At 43.6% G+C, this 20,439-nt stretch overlaps 2 protein-coding genes across 5 annotated transcripts in view; both read right to left on the bottom strand.

The window, feature by feature from the left end:
* Window positions 1-20,439, bottom strand: part of RABGAP1 (RAB GTPase activating protein 1) — an 83,391-nt gene that overhangs the window by 21,032 nt on the left and 41,920 nt on the right. For all 4 annotated transcript variants that reach the window (XM_040531289.1, XM_040531286.1, XM_040531288.1 and 1 more), the window contains one exon: window positions 19,626-19,776. In XM_040531289.1, the coding sequence (XP_040387223.1) occupies window positions 19,626-19,776 (151 nt within the window). The remainder of the gene's footprint in view (window positions 1-19,625; window positions 19,777-20,439) is intronic.
* GPR21 (G protein-coupled receptor 21) lies at window positions 4,792-13,150 on the bottom strand. The gene has a single exon (XM_040531297.1). The coding sequence runs from the start codon at window positions 13,019-13,021 to the stop codon at window positions 11,975-11,977; it is 1,047 nt and encodes a 348-aa protein (XP_040387231.1). The 5' UTR covers window positions 13,022-13,150; the 3' UTR covers window positions 4,792-11,974.

Genomic DNA, 20,439 nt, shown 5'->3' with positions numbered 1-20,439 from the left:
GTGGCTACAGACATTTCATTAGGAAAGCATTACACTGCTATTAGAATCAAGTTATTGGATTGTTTTGGAAATTATATCAAAAGTACTGTACAGCATTTCAATTTGGTAATAATTAATATGCCAAAGAGGTCCATTTCATTACAAGGAAATCAGAAGCAAACAAAAGCCAATACCAAAGAAATTTCATACATATACACACACACGCATTAAAAATCCTTTTAAGTCAACAAAGACGTTAAGATGATGGCTGGCTGTCAGCTTCAGCTAGTTTCACAAGAAGAGAAAACAAATGCTCAGAAATAAACCAAGAATTTTAAAGCACGTGAATAATGTCTTTGTGATAACTTCCAGTTTCTTAAAAGTTTGCAAGGCTGAATTACGGTGAAGTACCCTTCTTTGCAAGAGTGCAGATAGTGTCCACTGCTAATAGCAGTCTGTGGCACCAAACAAGTGGATTTCCTGGGAGTTACCTGTGGTCTGCTGCAAGGGCACAGATGACAGAAAATAACCTTAAATCCACCTGCCTTTTAATTCACTTATTTAATAGCAGAAGCAAAAGCATCTGGTTGGAAACTCTTAGGACAGGCTTCTCAAACAAATCACTCATTTTGACTAAAGAGAGCAATTAGTGGTCCCTCTGACTTTGCGTGACTTGTTGAGCACTTGACTCCTGTATTTCAGTACAATTCCTCAAGTAATCTGGAAAGCTAGTTCCTGCAGCTCAAACAGAGCTTGGTGAGAGAAAAATTAACGGAAACGATAAGGTTTTAAAAATGTTTTTCAAACCATGGCTTTGAAATCTCTCCATTAGTACAAACTGCTGCACTCCAAGCATTGTGTAACCTTTTCTTTACTCCTATTTTTATACCTTGCTGTGAGAATTGGCTCAATGGGCAATTTCTCATGCTTTCAGGGGACTGGGAACTGAAGGAAACCCTTCTGAACCCACACCCTTCACAAACTGGGATTGAAAAATAGAAAGCTAAGAATGACAGGAAGAAAAAGAAAGTAATAAAGAAAACAGAATGGAAAACAGCCATGAGAACTGAGGCAAGCGCAGTAAAGATTAAAATTCTCACAACAGTTCACTGCTCTGAAGGAAAGCAGGGAAATATGGATGCTCCGCACACAGCCTTCCTCCCCCTTTCATGCACTTTAAAATATTAGTGGGGTTATACTAAAAAATTCCTCTCCAGTTGATGGAGTATCCCAAATTGCATCATGCAGTTACAATCTCGATCAACATCTTCAGAGTGAGACTGTTGCATTGGAAGGCTTTTTCAGTAGCTTAAGACGCTTAATCTCGAAGAGCTGGAGTCAGTAGGACCTCTTCACAGGGATGAAATACTTGCAGTTTTCAGCAGGTCAGATTTATTTTTCCTAATCCCGTACATAAAACTGAAAAGACAAAGCAGCAGCAGCAAAGAATTGCTGAAGGGACAAGAGCTGTGATGAAAAAAAAATGAAATAAACCATTTCAGTAGAGGTAGTTGCCTGCTGAAAATGGCTCGCCACTCGAGGATCAACTCCTCCTGTCACACCTGGAGAAATCAGGTGTGGACATAAAACAGAGCCCTTACTGAGACACAGGCTGACTTCAAAAATGACATAAAAGTGGAAAAATGGTACGGTCGAAAACTTAAGACCATCTCCCAAAAAATTCAAAATACAGTTTGTTCACTGGGGTGACACATCCGCCCAATAAATGATTAAAATTCTAAACATTTAAAGCTTACCAAAATTAAACCGTTAAAAAAGTTAAGAGAACTAAAGAAATCAAAAAGAATTAAAGAAAACAGTCCAAGGAAAAAGCCGTCTGGACATGTCCTGGGCAAGCTGCTCTACGTGTCCATGCCTGAGCGTGGGGATGGACCAGATGACCTCCTGGGGTCCCTTCCAACCTCAACCATTCCGTGATTCTGTGAAATGCCACATAAAATACAAAAATGAAGGAAATTAAGAATTTCCTTGGCATAAACCTGAATTCAAACACCATTCCCATAAGAAAACAAAACCCAAACTCTGCTCAATTCTCACTCTTGGCACCATGGAGTAAATTTTCACACTGCAATTGCTTCTCAGGAGGTCGCACTGACTTTGCCGAGCTTTTGTCATACAGGCAGAGATGACTGTGAAAAGAAAGGCCTAAAGATTCCATCTGTCGGTCACATTTCAGATGCTTCGGCCAGGGGCTGATCAGCACGCGGCACGGTGTTGCAAGGCATTTCGATGCAAGGCACACACAAGACATTGAAGGAAGCAGCACGGCAGCTGACAGCTTCCAGCAGCTCTAACGAGTGGGGGAAAACGAAGCTGTCAAACTTGCATGGACAGCAACACGGGCAGTGTTACGTGCTATGGGTACGTTATTCGGAGATCTGTGCATTTCCAATACATCCTGCAACATTAAAAGGTCTTTCAATGGCTATTTTGGATGTTCGTAGGACACCACGTCACCAAATTCATTCTGCAGGTTAACGAGGTTAACGGCATTCCCACCATTACTTTTGATAGGGAACATTTACAGCGAGTGCATCTCCTGCGTGTCCTGGACCAAAGCGCTGTGAGGTTTTAGGAAGAAGAATTACACCTGCTACCGAGACCTTGAGGAAGCCCCACAGAACCCACTTTCAAAGCAACACGCTGGTTAGCTTCCCGTAAGAAATGCTGCCCCCAGAACACGTGTGTTACCTGGAGTCAGCACTCACCGAGAACGCTCCCAAATAAACAGTAGTATTTGTGGAAAACAAAAATTGAATAATTTAGAGAAATTCGGAATGGGCAAACAGCTGCAATTTGATACAATAGTGCACTGATACAGCATACTTTCAGTCCAAATATGGCAATATAGTGCAATTCTAAAAATAAAAGTGAATCCCTTGTGATAGCCAGCCCTTTAGCTGTGTTCATTTCCTTTTAGGGCTCAAGTTTCCCACAGGAAAATTATAGAGAGAAGCCTGCCTACAGTGCCCTGCATCATGTATGGATAAAGCATAAACACAAAATATATGATGGAAGGTTTTCCTGCTCTTGGCAGTTACGTAAAAAGCAGAATATTTGGAGCAGTAAAGATAAGAGGGAAAAGCCACCCACTCCAAAACGAGCACACCTTTATCAGCCCGGTTACATAAAAGTCATCGGAGACAAGACATGAAAACATGTGACATATCATTTATTTCTTAAATGTATTTATGATCCATTCAGACCTTTCAAATAAAGTGTACAAGTGCATTTCCGAATAAAAAACTACACTCTTCACACAGCTCTGTAGAACACTACATTTCATCAAGAAACTTGAAGCAAAAACTTCCTATTAATCCACCCATGCATCCTTTGGCTACAATAATATCACTGATCAACGAGTACTGCTATTCAATTCCAGGTTTCCCTTTAAAGAGAAGGAGCATCCTAAAATATGCTACCCCTTCCGATGAGCTCTCTTTAAAGAGAGAATGTTAAATAAATTAGCTAGGCTTTTAGGCAAAACAGTAAGGCTACGTAGTACTGTTGATGCACGATCCATACATTTGGAGAACAGGCAATCCCAGGCTATGTGAAATGCGTCAACAGCCCTTGAAATTTTAGTAGTATCAAGATTACATCAATCCAAAACAAATGGCAGACAAAAATGTAACCAGTGGAACAATCACTGAAATATGTGCAGTTTTTCTTAGGATGGGAAGTGCTGATAACAGATTCAGAAAAGTGTTTATAAAATTCGCTAAGAACCACACTGACATTCTTAAAATTACATATTTTACAAAGCCCTAAACTGTGTGACTGTACAATTACTGCCACGTTAAACCACTTACTTTGAGATACATACATATCTATGTATGTACATCTACAGCAAAAAGGAAACAAACCAAGAGATGTATGACACAGCTAGAGTACAGGTCAGCTCAAAGGGAATAATACATTTCTTTGAGTTTTAACAGCTCATAGCAAAATTATCTCTTGGAAATAATTATGCAAAGATTGAGGATCAGGTATGTACATACTTCGCTTTAATGCAGTTCCATTTAATTTTTAAAAATACGTAGGTTATTTTAAATCAGTAACATCTGTAATTTTTGGCTTAATTATAGTTTTTCCTATATTAGCCTTAGCTGAAAAATCAGCTACAGAAATGTCTATTAAAATAATTGGGCAGAAGTACCTCTCACCCCTCTATTTTAACAACAATTCTGAGTTGGCACAAAATACACATTTTTGGACTCACAACAATAACCGTTCCTCAGCTGCCGTGAATATCAAAATGCCCATCTTCACTACCTCCCCCTTCCCCTGCAGGGTACAAAACAGAACAAATCAGGCAGAAACCAGGGACATTAAGGTGCCTAGGCTGACACCTTAATATTCCTCCCTGTGTCACAACTACACACAGCATCACCGAGTCTTAAGGGTTGGACTGCCTCAAATTCACCTGTTTGCTTTTCTAATCTGCTTTGGTGGACTTCTTTTCCCTGTAGTTTTTCATAGCAGGGGTTTCACACTCACACCTCTTTCTCATCTTTTAATAAAAAAATAAAAATAAAAAAATTCCAGCATTAAAAAGGTGCACAAATTTCTTACAAACACACATACACACTCTTAGGTGTGATTTTGTCTATTCCTGGCCTTTTCACCGACGCTCAAAAGAAAAGTACCAGTTGTAACACTACTCATGTACAGAGCTGGATCGTCTCCCCCAGAAAAACTCCTCGTGACAGCCCTCAGGCAGATGCCCCATCCTGCAGAACACTGAAATTATCTGACCGGTGGCTTCTGCTGTCCCAGTGACTGTGAAGGAGCAGACACAGGTGGAATGTAAGGACAAGAGAGCATCCGTAAAGTAAGATCGCTCCACTGCATTTTGTTCAGCAAAGCAACCTAGAAGCACATGCATGCATAGCCTCCCATGCTTGCAGGTTAATTGTAAACAGCATGTGGAAAAAAAAAAAAAAAAAACAATTAAAAAAGGTACTAATACAATTTTGAACTCCCTGAAGTAAAAGACATACCCACGAGTATTAAGAACAGTAAGAAAGCTCATCATTAGCAATTGCAAACTCATTTCCATCCTGTTGCATTCATTAGAGGAATACAAAATTGAACCTAGTGTTTACATGCTAGAATTACAATAGAAACTTGATTTCAAAGGTTACACATGGAGAGAAATTTATCAGCATAGCAACTTGCAAAACACTGTGCTGTACAGCATTGCTAAAGACATCAGTCTATGAAGACAATAAATGCGATGGCAAATCCTTTCAGACAGTTCAAAAGCATGGCTGGAGGTAATGCTGCTTCCTGTTGCTGAAAGGATTAACTGCACCATTATTTTTAGTAGGTTTTAACAACAAAAATTTATCCCAAGAAATCCCTAATCCCTCAAAAACTGAGGTGATCAGAACCACACATGTACCTTACAGCCCTCAGGGTTTTATTTCTTTGTACACTAAACATCAACTCCTTTGACAGCATCTACAGAAAATGTTTTAAAAAAATGTTTTTATGAAATACTTTTAATACCCAGTAATGCTAATATTTAAAAATACTTCACAGTGTTGTACTAATGTAACTTCATAAAACAAGCAACTTTAGTCAGCTAAAGCTCAAAGCCTTACATTATATTAAAATTGTCCAAAGTTTTCACGCACACAAATATCACTAACACTATAAACAATACCTAAGCCACTTTAGTGCAAAGTCTGTTTTTGCTTCCCCTGACAAATCCCTCTATATTCCTGCCAGCATATTAAAACATCATCCTTTACTAATCTAATTATTGATTTTCAAGGATTCATTTACAGTTGAAATCCTGAAAGAACTTTTGTTTCCCGCAATTTGGACAAAAAGCGCCGACTTGTTTTGCCACGCCTTTGGCTGCCTGTAGCACGCGACCCTCAGGACGCCTGAGGATGACCCACATATGCACAGCAAGACTTGTCCGAGTTCATCTTTAGGAGGGGCTGCTTGAATTTGTGTAACCTTTTAACCGAAGGACCCCCAGCAACACCTGAGAAGCCTAGGCTTTGAATTCCAAAGCTACTGTCCTCGTCTTACACGTTCACACAGAGAAAGCAGCCCAACGAGGAGCGCAGGCCGCCCTCCAAACCCGCCCCTCTGTCGAAAACCCCATTCTAAATATAACCTAACCCAACGCACAGCCCCCCAGCATTTCTTCAATCCTCGCGGCACACACAGCCCCTGCGTACAGCCCCGCGCCCAGGGAGCAGCCCCATGCCACCACCAGCTCCATGGCACCAGGCCGCCCCCAGCTCCATGGCACCAGGCCGCCCCTCACGTTCCCAGGCCAAAACAAAGACGAGTGCCAACTTGGTTTCTCAATGCCAGTAAGGGCAGATTCACGAGGTGGAGGATCCGTTCTGACCGGACAGATTGCCCAAGCCCACCACAGGTTGTAAACAAATAACTTGGGGCAGGACGTGAGAACAGAAGACTTAGGGTAACATTTTCACTGAGTGCCAAAGCCCAAGAGAAGCAGATGTTCTACGGGTGAGATCTGCAAACATTTCCTTGCGACAGCCACTACCTGCACAGAGAGCAGGCACAGGCTGTGCACGGGAATGGGGATAAAAACTGGAAGGCAACAGAAGTCAATAACGAGCAGAGAACCATGAGTATAGCTGTCTGTGTAACCGACATCTCACATACCTAGAAAACCCTGTGTCACAGGAAGGAACTGGGAAGCTGGCTAAGCCCACCCAACTAAATCGGCCCCTTCTCTCTGGGGAGAACACGTCGGTCACCCAGCACGGCATGGGCCTGCCTCAGCTGCCCCCTTCTCCCCGACCATGGCTGGAGCAACCCAGGCCTGGCACTGGTATGGACGGGATCCGAGCGCTGCGGGCGCGGGGAACCCAAGGCTTACACGAGCTGCCCCTGGAGCACGGCCCAGCAAGAAGGGTAACCTCCATCTTTAACACGTGTGCCATAAGGGATACACCCAGGTTAAATACTCCATTGTTCTAACACAACTTACATCATACCACCAGCGCAGACACACTGCTGGCCTGCAGGCTTCTTTTGTTTGTTTCCAACAGCTTTCAGTTTCTTTCTCTAAATATAACGGCACCTGTTTTTACACATACTAGATTTTAATTTAGAAGACTTTTCCTCTTCCAAAAGCATTTTACTGATATAATTTTAGTATCAAATCATCTGCCTTTGCTTATCTGCAGAAAATGTCTTTCCAAGTGGTAACCCTGCAATGCCAAGGCAGTAAGGGAAATAACATGAAAATAAGGAACAGGTCAGCCAAAGTTTAGCAGGTGCTTCAAGTACCCAGAACTAAAGATGTGTTAGAACAACAAGATAAAACTTCCAAAATCTCCGCCTCCTCATAGAGAATTACAATTACCTACAACAGATGAATAAAGTCACTAGAAAAATTTTAATTGGGCATTTTGTTTGTAATGTCTAAAGGCAGGCTCCTATGCTCAAGTATTAGTTCCTAAGAAAAATACTTCCTAAAGCACCAACCTGAATTAGGAGTAGAAGCTTAATCAACTTCAAAATCTGATGTGGAATAAGAGCAGACTGAAAACTTCCAGGCTTCCTGGCTCAGGAAGATTCAATACTGCTGTTAGCATCGAGTAGCTGGTGATGCCACAAAACAAATACAAAAAACTACTCATCAATTTCGCACACTGAATATTTCCACCTGACCTTATATATATGCTTTGGAAGTGTCTTTTTCAGAACAGACAAGCTTCTTACAGGTAAAAGCTTTATGTGAAGGGGAAAGGGGTGCTGCCACAGAGATGCAGGGCAAAACTAAAATTTGGGAATTCTCATTCAAGTCTTTGCTCTATGAAAGACCCTTCATGCAACCTTGCACTACTCCTGAGATTCTCTGTGCCTCAGTACTTTATACCACTTTCTTCCTGTAGATTTATGACAAATATTCAAAATTGTGGCACTCAGACACTGAGCTACGTCAGAATTGCAACTAGGAGAAACAAATTTCTGATTAATAAGCAGCTTAAAAAAAAACAAGTAAAAAATCCCTAACAGCAAATAATGACTGTAGAAACCAGTAATATTTAATATTAAAAACTAATGGCAGACAGCAACAAAACTTTTGCTTCACACAAATAAAAAAATATTGTCACCTGATTCAAGATTATAAAATTAATACTTCACAGATCTTCACCCAGCCTATCTGGAAAATGACAATATCATCACTGCCTCAGCACCCAGTAAACTTTTTTTTTTTAATCAAGAGTACTAGATGAAGCAAATTAATCACACTGAGAAGTTGTGCATATAGAAATCCTTTCCCATTATACTAAAAAAATGCCACTGAATTCCATCCTGTAAATTGAACCTTCTAGCAGCTTAATTTGAAAGTAAGGCAGATAACCCTAATAAGAAATAAATGTCGACTCTGAGATGGAATTTCAAGATTAGTTTGTTTAACTATACTACAACATGCCATTTTTATGAAGACGGAATTTGATTTCTATGTTCTCTTTATTGTGGCATTCATATATGCAATGCTCTTGATACCAATTTCTAAATCACTAGGCACACTCGGATACAAATAGAGCCAAGAAAGGATTAGCTTCATATGTACAACGATGAAAGCGATCCGACTGGAAAGTTAGCTGCCTAACAATTCATAGCACATACTGTGATGAAAAGGACTACAGTGCCTCACGTTAAGTCCATGGCAAAGGATGTTGAATGGAATGCCGAGCAAACAAGGTAATATGTTTCACAATTATTTCTTCCACAGCTGGCACAGTGAGCTAGATCCACCCCCGTGCAGTTTCACTGAAGACAACAGGCTCAAATGTTATGAATATTTAAAACATCTAATCACCTACTGAACTCAACCAACCTTAAATTAATTGACAGGGGAAATTAAAAAAAAAAAAAAAAGATAAATTAACACAGACAAAATTAGAAATATCTGAAACTAAACGAACGAGGCTACTGAGGCAACATTCAGAAGTGCCTCTGGGCATACCGGACGGAACCTGACCACATCAGCTGGCTGCAGCTCTGCCCTTCATCTCTCAGACTTCAGGTTCTGATTTTCACCTCTTATGGAAAACACCTGAGCCGATGAAGACTTTGAGATGAGTACGGCAACTGAGAAAAGCCTAGCTGTTAGGAATATTGACTAGAACTTTAGCTGAAAAGCAACAACAGCTGCAAAAATGCATCTACATCCGTAACAACCACTGCACTGACTACAGCTCTAGGCTTACAGCTGAAGTAGCAACTGCTTCAACTCAAGTTAAATCTCCATGCCATCGTTTAGAGCCCTTGATTTATTTTAAACTTCCCAACTTTCTCAAAAAGTAACATACAATACTCCTACATAAATCTTTTACTCATGCCACAAAAACTGAAATAAAAGCCACGATATTTGTAGTCCAGCTCCCACTTAAACCTGGAACTGCCATTTTTACGGTTTTAGGCCCTAGCAGATTAGTTTCTTCTATTAAATTTAATCAAATGTTATTTTAATGCGAGATTGCATCACTTCAAAGACGTGGAAACGTTAGCTCAGGTGAAGAGTCAGAGAAAAGCTACTGAGGAGTTTACCTGAGATGCTGTTCCAAAAGATGCCACACGGAAATGCTTTGATATTGGTGACTCAAGTGCTTACATTGCCCCCCCCATGCCGTAATACCTACAAAACACTAGGAACAATTAGCCAGCTGGTGTGCCGCGAGCTTATTACACCGTTTACAAGTGACTCACTACACCGTTATGCTCTGCTCCCCCACGGCTGTCTGGCATATTCAGGTGCCTCTAACCAGAAGTCAGACTGCAAGAACTGCAAGAACCACCTCTGCTACGTCTGCAGGAAGGCCACGGCGAACGCCCTCGCTCTAGACGCTGTCTTAATACAGAAGAGCACAAGTAACATCGTGAAGGCATCAGGATTTAAGCAGCCTTCATCCCTAAGATTTCAGATGAACGAAGGAGGAAGCTTATTTGGAGAGGTTTGGGCGATGGATGAAATACTCTGAATGCCGACCACAACGTGACTTAGACACAGTTTGTAGCAGCAGCTCTCAACCCAAACTCAGCAGCAGCAGCCGGGGTCTCCCCAGGAGCGGGACACGTGCCGTGCTTGTGGGGGACTCGTGCATCAGCGCTTGCTGCTGAGCAGGACCAGGCATGCCGGGAGTGCCCTGGTGCCCTCCTCCAGGCACAGCATGGAAGACCAGGGGCCGGCGTACGCAGCACATCAGAGCAGGGTATGTAGATGCTTGCGGGAGGGGCAGGGTAGACCACTTTAAAACAGATCATCTCAGTCAATGACAACAGTAGAGCTGAAACCAATTAACAAATACACAGAGTCTTCCCTTCGGCCAAAAGAATTACCCTGCTTCTAAAATATTCCTCTGAAATTTATTTTCCTTTTTTTTTTTTCCCCTATTTTTTTTTCCTTTCTCTGTATGGCTAACAGCGTCCACCAACAGCAACTCTAATACAAGAGCTCCAAGAATTCCCCCCGGTCACAGCAGTCGAGCACAGTGCGGGAGCACAACGCGGTGACCGCGGGCGGGCGCAGCACCAGCTGCAGAGCAGAGCTGTGCCTGCCGGGGACCCCCCGGGCCGCAGAGCTGGAGCTACAAAAGGTGATGCAGATGTAATCCATTATTACAGAAAAACGTGGTTCACAAATACTTTCCTATTCCAAAATGGCATCAGTAAAGAGACAGAGATATTCTTTAGAAAAACCCATCAATTGAGGGCCGCACTGCATTCTAACAGCATTACAATACTCAGAAACACCTCACCTAAACTAGCTTGGAAAAAGTCGTGGTCAATGAGACTGTTTCTCAGATACCGTACATTGTTTGACCAGTTAAATATGCGTTTGCCAACAGGATTTAGCTCCTGCTATATTCGAACCATCTTTAATCCCCTGCAGCCTAAAGAAAAATGTCTCTGATTTAGCTCTGTGCACTTATGAATAACTCAAATACTACAGTTAAATTTACAACATAGTTCCCTTAGCTGTTTAGAAGACAATTGTTTTCTTTCCTTTCCCCTTAAGTTCTAGTATGTAAAATATCAGAAGAATTTAGATTAAAAAAAAAAAAGGGGGGGGGATGTTATTTTTAAAGTTGTTCTTGAGAAAATTTCCACACAAAAATGTGGCATTTCTCCACTGTTTTGAGAATAATTTTCACATGTTGGCATCATCCTCGAGTGACTGCCACAACTCTGCTATCATAAAACGACAAGTATTTTCTCTTAGCTTATCAAAACACATTTTATTTAACTGCTAGATTTGGTCTGATCCAAGTTTTTCTTCCTACTTCACAACAAATAGGAGAATGCAGACGCCACGCTGATCGCACGCAGGCAGCCTACCAGAGGAAGGGGCACAGAAGCCGGATCGCTCCCCCTACGCGTACGACTGCCCAGACCAGGTTGCTGCACCCATGGCTCAGTAAGACTTTAAGTTCATGCTGAAATGTTCACATTGTTCATTACTGTTCTAGAAATCCTGTCTAGGTAGCACTGAAAAACAAATTGTTTGGCCCCTTCTCTTACGACGCTGGAAAATTGTGTCGATATACTTTGGCATATATTAAAAAATCCCTGTAATACACCATATACCGTGACATTTCCACTTCAGATCTATCATTTACATGTGAAGCACGAATCTCCAAAGAACCTAGTAGAGCTGTAAGAAAGACTACATTTTGCTGAAGCTCTCAGACACCCACTCCATTCAGTCACACCAGCTGGAGAGGTAACTGTCAAGATACAGCTTTATTCTTAAAAATGAACATGGAGGTGAAACTCCACGGCCGCCTCCACAGCAATAAATTTTTAAAAGTGAAATCACAATGATATGTGCTCCTGATTCTTCTATGTCAGCAGCATTTCTCAGAAACCTTTTTGCAAATCTGGACATCTTAAAATCATATTCAATTTTTTGCAATTTACAGAGTTGTCCCTGCACTTCCCAGTCAAGCTGATAGGTGTCTTAGACATGACATCCATTGGAAGATCTTTTGCTCCTAGAGGTAGAGGAGTCCTTAGCTACCCTCTGTCTAGCACAAGAGGCACAAATAGCCCCCGAGAGACGCTTAAGCCCCTTCTGAAAGACACTGTTGGAGAGACTGTAAATGACACAGTTGCAGAAACTGTTGCTAATGGCAAGCCAAGTGGTCAAGAAGGACGCAACGCGGTTACTATAGACATTGGAGCTCTCCAGCAGAAAATAGATGATGTAGGGCAGCCAGAGAATGTAGAAGACACTGGTGATACGGAAAAGAACCATGGCATAGCGCTTGTCCGGGCAGGGCTGGGCCTCCCCAGTCTCCCCGTCCTGAGAGCTGAAGCGCACTCGCCTCTCGTTGATCTCCTTGGTGTGCTGCTGGCAGATGCGGAAGATGTTGAAGTACGTGAAGCAGACGGTGAAAGCAGCCGGGGCGTAGAGCATCACCACGATGAAGAGAGTGAAATAAGGATCGGTGTTCCAGGAATTGGCACACCACTGAAACACATCCCCGTGATATCCAGGCTTTCCCCAGTGGAAGGAGGGTAAGAAGACGAGGCAGGAGTACAGCCAGATTATCAGGATGCAGATCCGCAGTCTCCACGGAGTAACCAGCGTGTTGTAGGTCAGCGGCTTTGTGATGGCGATGTATCTGTCAATACTAATGCATGCCAAAGAGGCCATGGAGACGCTCTTCAGCACCGACACAACGTAACCAAAGATTTGGCAAACCAAGGACTCACTTAAAACAATGGGATAGTGCAGCAGAGACAAAGAAGGCACCAGACAGCTCACGCCCACCAGGAGGTCAGCATATGCCATGGTCTGTATGAAGTAACTGGTGGTGTGGTGGTTCAGCAGAGGTGCACAGTGAAAGACAAATATCACAATGATGTTGCCCGAAATAATCAGCACCATGAGGAACACGATAACGACCACTTCCAGGAGGCAAAAATTGATGGTCTCCAGATAGCTAATGGCCAGGAGGCAGAAGGGCCGGCCACTCTGGTTGCCAACCAAGGAGGAGTTCATCTTGAGCACTGCAGTGGTCTCCTCACTTCATGCTCCTGCCTGCTGCCTGCAGCCACTCCAGGCAGCCGCTGTCATTGCGGCTGGTGCCGTGTGTGCAGCAATGTCAAAAGCGGAGCTCCAGTCCCCGGGGCTGCTCCAGATGCCGCCGCGCATTGTCTGCAGCACAATCCCCCTCGGAAGCCGGCTCCCCGCCGCTGCCGGCGCACCGGGACCTGGCGGCGGGCATGGCAGCAACTTCGTGCAGCCGCACCGGGGGGGTTCTGCCGGCCCCGGGGGGGGAGGGGGGGGCTGCGGGGCCGGGGGGTAGCAGGAGGGACGTTCCCCGGGCCCGGGCGGGACTCCTCCCGCAGCTGACAGAAGAGAAGGGGAAAGCGTTTTACAGCATCATCCCCGCCCTGCTCCCCCGGCCCCCCCCGGGGCGCTCCCCGCCGCCCGCCCCAGCCCCCCCCCGGTGCCCCCGGTGCTCCCGTTCCCGGGATGCGCGGCGGGGCGGGGGTCCCGGCCCCTCTCCCTCCTGGCTCCATCTTGCCCGCCGCTTTGTTCCCGGCTCCCCCCGCCGCCGCCCGCCGCCCCGGCCCCCTCCCCCAACACCGCTCCCCCCCCCCTCCGCCGCCGCCCCCCGCCCCTCACCTGGCGCCGCCACCCAGCCCCGGCGCGGCCCCGGCCGAGCGCGGCGGCGGAGCTCGGGCCCGGCACTGCGGAGCCGGGAGGGAGGGAGGGGAGGGGACGGGAGGGAGGGAGAGGAGGGGAGGGGAGGGCGGCAGGAAGGGGAGGGCGGCGGCCAGGAGCGCGCCGAGGGCGCGGCGCCGCCGCCGGGGACCCGGCAGCCCCCCCCCGGGAACCCCCCGGCCCCCCCCCGCACGGAGCAGCCTCGCCCTGCGCGCCCCCGCGGCTGCGAGACGGGCGGACGGGTGGATGGGCAGACAGACGGATGGACGGACGGACGGACGGATTGATGAATGGATGGATGGATGGACGGACAGACGGACGGACGGACGGACACCTGCCCTGCTCCGCGCCCCCCCCTCGCTGCGTGCCGGGTGCGAGCAGCCCGAGCCCGGGCGTGAAACGAGCGCCCAGGGCTCCGTTGAGGCTCTTCCCCGGGGAACAAACGCTCATTCGGGGGGAGAAAGGAAACCCACCCTGGGTCTTCCTGCCTGCCGCGGTCCGCGTTGCTCAGGAGACACCTGAATGCGAGGACACGAGAGCCCGGCGGTGCGTCTCACCAGCTCGGGTGGGCTCCTGCACCCTCACAGCCGCACGCCCGGCTGTCCGACCGCTGGCGGTGCCCGAGAAATCCCAAACCGACCGCTGACGGTGCCCAAAGCAGCTACACAAACTGGAAAACCTGAGGGCATTCCCGTGGGCAAGCGTGCAAGGGATTCACAACAGCACTTACACGTGAATTCGCACCACAGGCTAACGCGTCACGCACATGTAAGCAGAGAAACCTCTTCTGCGCACGCAGGCATAGGTGTCACAACAGGATACGGGCACCTTGTCTGCAAAACCAGAGGAAAACACCCAAGAGCCTTCTGCTCGCTCAGCGTGCTGGAAAACACATCCCCGCAAGATGCCGAAGCTCACTTTGCAACACCGGACCGACCGCGCCACAGCCACGATGCGGGCAGGCCGTCCCTACGGGAACTGGGCTTTGAACCCATCAGCCAGTAAGGGACTGGAACGAGGCTCTTTGACAACTGAAGTCCTTTCACCAAAAACGCAAGCACGCAGCTGTTGTGTGCCAGTACAAGTCCACACACCAAATTCCATCGGTACCAACAAGCCCAAGGTTTTGGTTAACGCAAGCCAAGTGTTTGTTGCACTGTGGGATTTCTAACGGGAAAGGAATTAGCCAAAGGGATGAGTCTCAGGGCAATCACACTGCTGCGCTTGGGATTTCAGTTGACCTGTAGGCAGAAAAACCATTCTACAATGTATTTGTACTGGTCAAAAACATTGGTTGGACAACACCATGACTTGGCAAATCTACAGGCAGTCTCCTGCAAAACTCTGAAAACCAAAATCTCACTTTTGCACCTTATTCCACCCCCCAACCCCCAAAGATCACTTCACTGTTGTCCTTCATTTCTCTTATAATTTATGGCATTTCTACTCATGGAAAGTTAAGTACTAGAACTGTAGCTAGGAAACATAAACTTTGAATTAAATTTAGGCAAGTGTATTGTGGTTGTACAAAAAACAAGCTCTGATTGAATTACTGCTGGAGAAATGATCTCCTATCTTTCCAAAGCAGGGAATGATTTACATACCAATTGATTCACATAGTATTTCTGGATCCTTAGGCATGAATAGGCACATTATAAACATCCTTAGTAAAACAGCACACATTGAACCTTAAATATATCTCAGATATAAAAGTAAGGTGGTATTGGAAATCCTGAGACTGCCCAAAACAACATCTGCTTGCTCAAATTTCAAAACAAAAGATGTCCCACCAAATCAAAGAGTCTTCACTGTTTTATTTTTATTACTATTTTATTAAGTCCAAGCTTAACTCCTTTATAGCTGACAGGTATTTCTATGTCAGAGTTTTTTCCCTTTAATTGACAGCCTGTTGGTTCTTCAACAGTGACAGCTCTGCCCAGAGTCCAAGCCAACTGCTCCATGACGTTACAACGAGAGCTCCTGGGAGACCTACTGCTTCTAAAAGATAATTAAACTTTTATCACCACGTGATCAAAACTAATCAAAGCGAGCTACAAGTTCAGGCACACCAACACCACGACTGTCATACTTCTATTAAGCCGCGATTCACAGATGTACATTAAGTTTAATTTCGACGGATCACACACAGTTGTGGCTCTCTGTACTCCTGAAAACTCAATGGATACTTCTGAATTTAAATGAACACATGGAAACCTGACTGTGATACACGTGGAAAATAAATGTTAGTCACCCACAGCTAAAGTACTGTTATATTTTATGCCACTGATAAAACAACAAATTCAGTCAAATAATGGTAGTGACACATCAACCTATTTCTTCCTTAAAAATTCGTATCATTTGCTCCAAGACTCAGGGTGCGTTTGGTAGAACTTCCATGTACTATAACCCTCTGCTCATGGAGACAAAATAGGGGGAAGATGAGAAAGGGAATAGCGAGAGTCCTGCTCTAAGAAAAACTGGAACAAACTCATCTCTAACTAGGCCTAGATTTTCTATCAGAAATGTTATTGCAGGGTAACATCCCAGGATACTCATTCTGCCACTGTTTTATTATTATTATTATTTAAATTTGTGCCACCAGATGTCCCTCTCATGTTGGATTTTTCTTAATGTAGTGTATTTATCTGGTTCAACAGTTCATTGTTTCTTTTTTTTTATTATTATTATTTTAATCTTTCAACCTTATTTCCTCCCACACAGACCTATATCCAAAAGCTTTTAGTTTCTCCTCAATATTGTAAATGTCAGGTTTTTAAAATTTTGGTATTATGGAGTACTTATCCACTAAAAGACTTCCACTGATCTGAGAGATTCAGTAGCTGTATTAATCCTCTTTAAAAACATTGTCTGAAAAGTAGGTGATGTCTATTTTGCTTTGTATCACGATTTATTTATTTTTTTAACTTGTCTGGTAGCTTTACAAGTCTTCCATTCAGCACCACTCCCCATCCATCTATGACTGTCAAAAACACGAAGCATTTTTCCTTCAGGTACCCGGTAACACCTGGAGCAAGTCCCCATCTCTCCCCTCCTACTGTTCAATGGCTGAAAGCCTAAAGATTAACAGCCATAACCAGGACTGCCAAAGTCCTATCAGGAACAGATGCCTCTCAAAGGATTGTCTAGATCGTTTTACCTAGAGTTTCCTTTCTGTCCCCAGTAGGGACATGACCTTAATTCATTGGGCTGGCTTTCATCCACACTCCCCATCACGAGCATGGCAATCTGGAGTTGCTAAAAGCTTTGTTATTGCACACAGATGGTGTGCAAATTCTCAAAAGTAATTTGAAATACCACAATGGTGCAACACTTCTGCAATAACAAAAGCATAGAGTACAAACCCAACTAGTGCATATCAAAGAAACGTGGAACAAATAATTAATAAACGTTGTCACCACGACTAGAACGCAGCACTGCACCTTGAGGCCCGGTTTCAATGCTGGCTTTTATGCACAAGTCAGATTCAAGAAGAGAACTAGATACAGCCTTCACTGGTGAAACCCATCGCAAGACACTTCTCTTTTCATCATTCAGTAGTCACACTTCAGTAGTAAACAAGAAATTATTCTTGCAGCAATTAATTTGCAAAAAGAAAGCTAAAAACAGTTCTCCAAGCACCAGAGGCCAGAATTCCATTGGAAAGCATCAAACATCAAAAGAAATACTGGGGAGCCTGCATCCAACACCCTGCTCACAAGAAAAAGGAAAAAAAAAATCACTGAAAGAGGCCAGAAGCTTTTGAAGCAGCTGTCAACACAGATCCTTATTAATTTGGGACCATTCTGCCACATGGGGTCGTGAAAAGCATGGCAGAAATCAAATGCAGCTACAGAAATAGAGGTCAACATTAAGAGAGCAGGGGCACGGGATTAGGAGTGCTCAGACTGGCTTACTGCACCTCCTGCCTGCACTGAAGAGCAAAGGTTTTGCATCAAGTCACGCTTCAACTCTGCGCCACAGCAGTTATTTCCATATAGAACATTTTCAGTGGACATTAACAGAAATAAGGGCACTCCTGCCCGAGCAGGATTAGCGTTAGTGACATGCAAAACATGACGGAGCATTATGAGGCCAGCAACACAATAGATTAGAAAGACCCTTGCCTTCACATGACTCATGACTTTCTTTTTTGGACATTCTTTCTTGTGCATTGGTGCATTTTGACTACAACTGAGCTGTTATTTTCAGAGCTGTAAGAATAACCAGTCACATCGGAACTCCAAAATTATCAAATAAGCTATGAAAGGCATGAAAACAAAAAAAATAAGGCCAAGATGCTATTCAGCATTATTACACTGTTGGCGTGTACTATATACGATGGGTCTGCAAGCATCATCTTCCCAGGTCCTGAACTCATGTCCTCGACAGTATACGACAGAAATCATATGACTGCAGCAGAGTCTGAAAATAGACATTCAGTGCTCGTTTTTTTTAATTCCTTAATTAGTTTATATGCTGAACGACCACTGCAAGTATAGCCAGTTCTTTTGCTGATCAGTTCTTTTGCTCTCCCTTGCACTTGGACTCTAGAGATGCTTCCAACACATTAGATCCAGGTTATTTCCTTTGTGTCTGCTAAATGTGAGTGGAAAGGTTTCACAGATTTAAAAATCGTTACACAATTCCTTTTTAGATCACAAAGATAGCACCAGTACGTGCCATCAACTGTGCTACAGAGATCACATTTTCCATTCTGATACCAAAATATTGAAACAGGAACAAGTGACATGGTCACCTACTCAATAGGCAATTAAAACAACACAGCAAGAATAACTCTGGTATGCTCCTTGCAAGAGCACTCAACCTCCGTAATATTTGTATGATTTACGTACCACAGATACCAGTTACAGTTCTACTGTGCAGGTACCAATATTAAGGAATTCACATCAAGTTTCTCCTACGTTCAGTAAGCGTGTGTGAGTATTTATGGCAGAACATTTTTAGCTAATCTAACGTGATTCATTTGAATCATGTAGGATCCTTCCTACAGGATGCCAGCAGAAACCAAGTTTAAATTCAGAAGCCCTCTCACCCTCAGAATAAGATCTTTAATTGCTCCCCATGAATCTGTGCCATCAGAACATAAATATACAGAGACTGATTCAGTTGTTTTGCTTTTTTAGCTGGTGAACAATTAGTTTGTTATTTTAATACTAAGCCTGCATCATTAACAATGTCTAATATAGTCCTTCTAGACATGAACATTTGATGAAAGTAGTAAAATACAGCTTATCTATAAAGATAATGATCAAATCCAAATCAGCGTATTGGTAGGGAAGAGAGATTTCATTTTGTGACACACTTGTTACTCTAGAACTCTGAGAAACACTGAATGATGTCTGTATCTGTTTTTTTTTCTTTTCCTATATTATTGAGGTCAGCATTCAAGATAAGTTAAAAAACTGCTGCTAATGCAAAATGTCCAAAGTGCTCTGCTTTTTCTATCTAAAAAAAAAACAACAAAAAACACACAAAAACCAAACCAAACAAACAAAAAACCACCCTGCAATTTCAACTAGCACTGGATTTTTAACATAAACATTAAGACAACGGAACAAAATTCAGCCTTCTTTCAGGAAATCCAAACAAGCAAAGGAAATGAGCTTCCTGAATCTGTCAATTACGAATGCAATTAATAGAATATTAATTTCTGACAAACTAATTCAGAACCAATCCAAGTGTAACAGAAGCAAAACTATGAAATGAAAGCGCTCTACAAATATTGTAACAACTAATTTTTCTTGTTATTTTTGTTGCTGTTGGGAGGAGAATTGAATTATCCTCACTAGTTCACACATATTCAGATATACTCATGAGCCTTTAAACAAGACGTTACATACTTGGAATTCTCTGTATTTCCATTCATTAACTTATGGGGGTGGGGAGGAAGATGGAAAATAAAATAGCACTCTACCTTTGTGATGAGAATTCGGTACTTCTCCACCAGGTGATCGTTGTTATGACACCCTGCCAGCAGCTGCCACACTTCTCCTCTCAGGGCCTCAGGGACACCACTTCTCACCAGCGCTGACAATGTCTTTGGCCTGACGCTCAGATTGAGGTGCCTGGGTGTAAAGGAAACCTTTGTTACTATTATCCAAGTACGTATAAATGAGTACATGAACAACAACTGATGTGCAACACCTAACATGACAAATGACAGGAAGCTCAAGATATTCAACATATTGTCAAGAGTAAGTGAAATTCTTCTGAAGAGTGAAAAGTTATTAAAAAAAAGATTTAGAGAAGCACTCTGCAAACTCTTTCCTTGATTCCTATTAAATTTAAATACAATATAAGCATAAACTATAAAACACTCAAGAAAACAGAAGTCCACAGCAAAAACTACAACTGGAGGACAGTACCACATTGTGTGAATCCCAAGCTCAAACTACACAAACAACAGAAAGAGCTTGCAGAAGCACGTACTGCGCTCTGGTCCTTCTATGCCCGAGTGTGACCAGCTAACCTGTTTTGGTAGCAGAGCTATCAAAAAGTCTTGCAGGGCTTTCTAACTGTATCCATACATTTGAACAGCTTTCACTGTTACACAAGCTAGTCCCATCTAAACATTTTTTTTTTTGAGTGAAACTGGTTGACAGCCCATAAATTACAGCACTGCAAGTTGTAAAAACTAAACTTAATTTATGCAGAAAGTGAAGCTGAACAGTCCATTTGTGGCTCAAACATTAAAATCCCAAAAAACAGTCCTTAAATCAAAGAAATCA

The sequence above is a fragment of the Cygnus olor genome, chromosome 19 (assembly GCF_009769625.2).
Source record: "Cygnus olor isolate bCygOlo1 chromosome 19, bCygOlo1.pri.v2, whole genome shotgun sequence".
Classification (NCBI taxonomy): Eukaryota; Metazoa; Chordata; class Aves; order Anseriformes; family Anatidae; genus Cygnus; species Cygnus olor.
Note: the sequence above shows the minus strand (reverse complement) of the source record. Positions and strands in the feature narration are given on the sequence as shown.